Below are 2,868 nucleotides of genomic sequence, written 5' to 3' on the forward strand. Positions count from 1 at the left end.
GAATATACCGATGTTATGGTACAGCAGTGTACAATTAACAAATATACAGACGTTAAGGTATAACAGAGAGCTGGGCTATGATGTTATTACACCAAAGCAGGAAGCAGAAATGACAGGTACGCTCACCCGTAACCTGGGCTCGTGAGGGAAATTCCAGTAGAGCTGATCTCCTGAAGAGATCCTTCCCTACTGGCAGTCAGCTCTCAAATGGGTCTAGGAGAGGTGCAGCCAGGCTCCACCCCTTCCTGCAGCACAGCTGAATTGCCTTCACCTGTGCTCCCCTGGCTGACTCATTGCTCGCCTCAGGTGATCAGTCAGAGGTTCAGGCCATGATTCAGCAGCCCCATACACACAACTAAATCCATTTTCTTTTGCCACATCCCTTATCCATCTGTGGGAGCTGCACAGCTCCCCAGCACAGGTCTATCCTTTCTGAGTCAGGCACATGTTACAGCTCCCTTACCTGGGAAAGGGGAAGGGGGGTGAAGGGAAGAAGGCAGACAGATGGGCTTAGATGAAAAGAAATAGAATTACAACGAGCTAAGGGAAAGAAACTTATTTATTATATATGATAGCGGGACGCGAGATAATACAGTATAGCTGGAATTGAAGCTAATAAATAAAATGATTTTCCAAAACTAAAGTCCTTACTCTAATGCAGTAGGCGAGACGGACAGCAGCACAGAAAGCAAAGAGGCAGTCTTGTGACTCACAGTTTTATCTTTCCCACCGACCAGACAATGAAAACCAAATAATGAAGGCTTCTGCAAGTTGTAGTTCATTCTTCCCTTCAGAGACCAGGTACCCGGATCTATTGACAATTCACACAGCCTGAGAGTTAGCACTTAACTTCCAGTACACTGAATGATGTTATAGTGTGGAATACTGACCAGGAAAATCATAAAGGCATTACACACTCCCGTGTGGGTGTGCTGGTGGCGGTTGAGGTGGGAACTGTTTTTGAAGCACTTGCCGCACTGAGGACACTTATAAGGTCTCTCTCCTGTATGGCTGCGCTCATGATACTTCAGATCACCATTGCTTTTGTAGCTTTTCCCACACTCAGCACACTTGTAGGGTCTCTCTCCAGTGTGGATGCGCTGGTGGACAATGAGGTCAGAACTGCTTTTGAAGCTTTTCCCACAGTCAGAGCACTTGTAGGGTCTCTCTCCTGTGTGGATGCGCTGGTGGCGGATAAGGTGGGAACGAATTTTGAAGCTCTTCTCACACTCAGTACAATTATAGGGTCTCTCTTCTGTATGCATACGCTGGTGACGAAACAGGTTGGAACTGCTTTGGAAACTCTTTCCACACTCAGAGCAATTAAAGGATCTTTCTTTTGTGTGGATGCGCTGGTGGTACTGCAATCCAGTTCTGCTCATGAAGCTTTTCTCACACTCAGGACACTTATAGGGTCTCTCTCCTGTGTGCACGCGCTGGTGCTTGATAAGTTCAGATCTCCATTTGTAGCTCTTTCCGCAATCAGAGCACTTCAACCGGCACTTCCCAGAGTGTATGCGCTGGTGATTAACAAGGTTGGAATACCTTTTGAAGCTTTTCCCACACTCAGTGCACGGATTCTGCTTTTTCTTCTGGCACACATTCTTGCTCCCGTGGTCTTCACGCTGCTTTTGACCTGTGCTGAAGTGCAGCAGGTTCCTTGTTGTCTCTTCCATATGCTTTCCCAGTGGCTCCTCGTAGTACTCTGCTTGCTCAAAGCCCATGTGGACATCTCCTTCGATTTCTTCCATGGAGGTGCTACCCCACTGCCTTTCGCCCATACCACTTTCCTGCAGATCTTCCTTTATATATGTGATCCCATCCTCTCCTGGATGACAAAGGAAATCCAGAAATAGCACACGGTGCCCCAAATATTCCCTCATCACAGACGGCTTTTATAGCCCCAGCCTCCTCTTTTCCCTCCACCACCTCACCTGGGCTGAGGTCTCCTGGCACAGCCTCAGGGCTACACGCATCTGGGATCCAGGGATCTTCTCCTCCTTCAAGCTGGGAGATCAGCATGGGTTTCGGGACTGGAAGTGGAGCTTCAATGAGAGAAACAGGAGAGATGAGAGCATTTCATTGATTCTGTCACAGCTGCTTGTCCAACAACTCCACTCTGTGTACCTCCCCACAAGGAAACATCAATTAGGGCCTAGAAGACACTGGGCCAACACATACCAGCTTCCTTTGGAGCCTAGCATGCTTGTACAACACAAAAAAATTATGAAGGGAGTACTTTCTTTATATTCTCTTTTAGAACAAGCTGTTTCTTTTCCTGCAAGTTGCTCAATGCCCAAGGCATCGGAAAGTTTCATGAGAACTGAACAGAAAATCGTAAGTTCTAAAGGAGAAACAAGGGACTGGTCTGGATTCTGGAGCTGGTGACATCATGTAACACAGCAACACAAGGGCTGTCTGCAGGGAGCTGGTTCTCCCCCTCCTGGCTGATGTCTGCTTGCCAGCACTGACTCAGGGGTTCTTATCAGATTGCAGAGCACACTAAACTCTCCAGAAACTCATGCTTGTCTCTGTTTGTTTTATTGCTCTTATTGTGATGTTAGTCAATATGTAAGTGCATGGTGACTATTCAAGACCCAGTCTGCAGAGGCTCATTCTGCACAGCCACAGGTGCCCTAACGAGGAGGAAAGGCAGCAAAGCCCTCACCCAGCGAGGCCACGCACTGGTACGTCTCCAGCATCACGTCCCGGTAGAGCGCTCGCTGCGCAGGGTCCAGCAGCGCCCACTCCTCCCTGCTGAAATACACGGCCACCTCCGCAAAGCTCACGGGCTCCTGCAAGCAAAGAGGCTCCTTGCTGGGAACAGCCCAGGCCCAGGGAAGCAGCTCGCACAGGACACAAACTCCC

The 2,868-nt window shown here is 48.8% G+C and overlaps 1 protein-coding gene across 1 annotated transcript; it reads right to left on the reverse strand.

The window, feature by feature from the left end:
- Window positions 1–541: 541 nt before the first annotated feature.
- Window positions 542–2,862, reverse strand: LOC100548169 (zinc finger protein 879-like). The gene is made up of 3 exons (XM_010727677.3): window positions 2,669–2,862; window positions 1,935–2,045; window positions 542–1,828 (listed from the first exon to the last, which is right to left on the reverse strand). Exons 1-3 carry the CDS (start codon window positions 2,700–2,702, stop codon window positions 846–848), a joined length of 1,128 nt encoding a protein of 375 aa, XP_010725979.2. The 5' UTR covers window positions 2,703–2,862; the 3' UTR covers window positions 542–845.
- Between the last annotated feature and the right edge of the window lie 6 nt (window positions 2,863–2,868).

Source organism: Meleagris gallopavo, unplaced genomic scaffold (assembly GCF_000146605.3).
Source record: "Meleagris gallopavo isolate NT-WF06-2002-E0010 breed Aviagen turkey brand Nicholas breeding stock unplaced genomic scaffold, Turkey_5.1 ChrUn_random_7180001926651, whole genome shotgun sequence".
Taxonomy (NCBI): domain Eukaryota; kingdom Metazoa; phylum Chordata; class Aves; order Galliformes; family Phasianidae; genus Meleagris; species Meleagris gallopavo.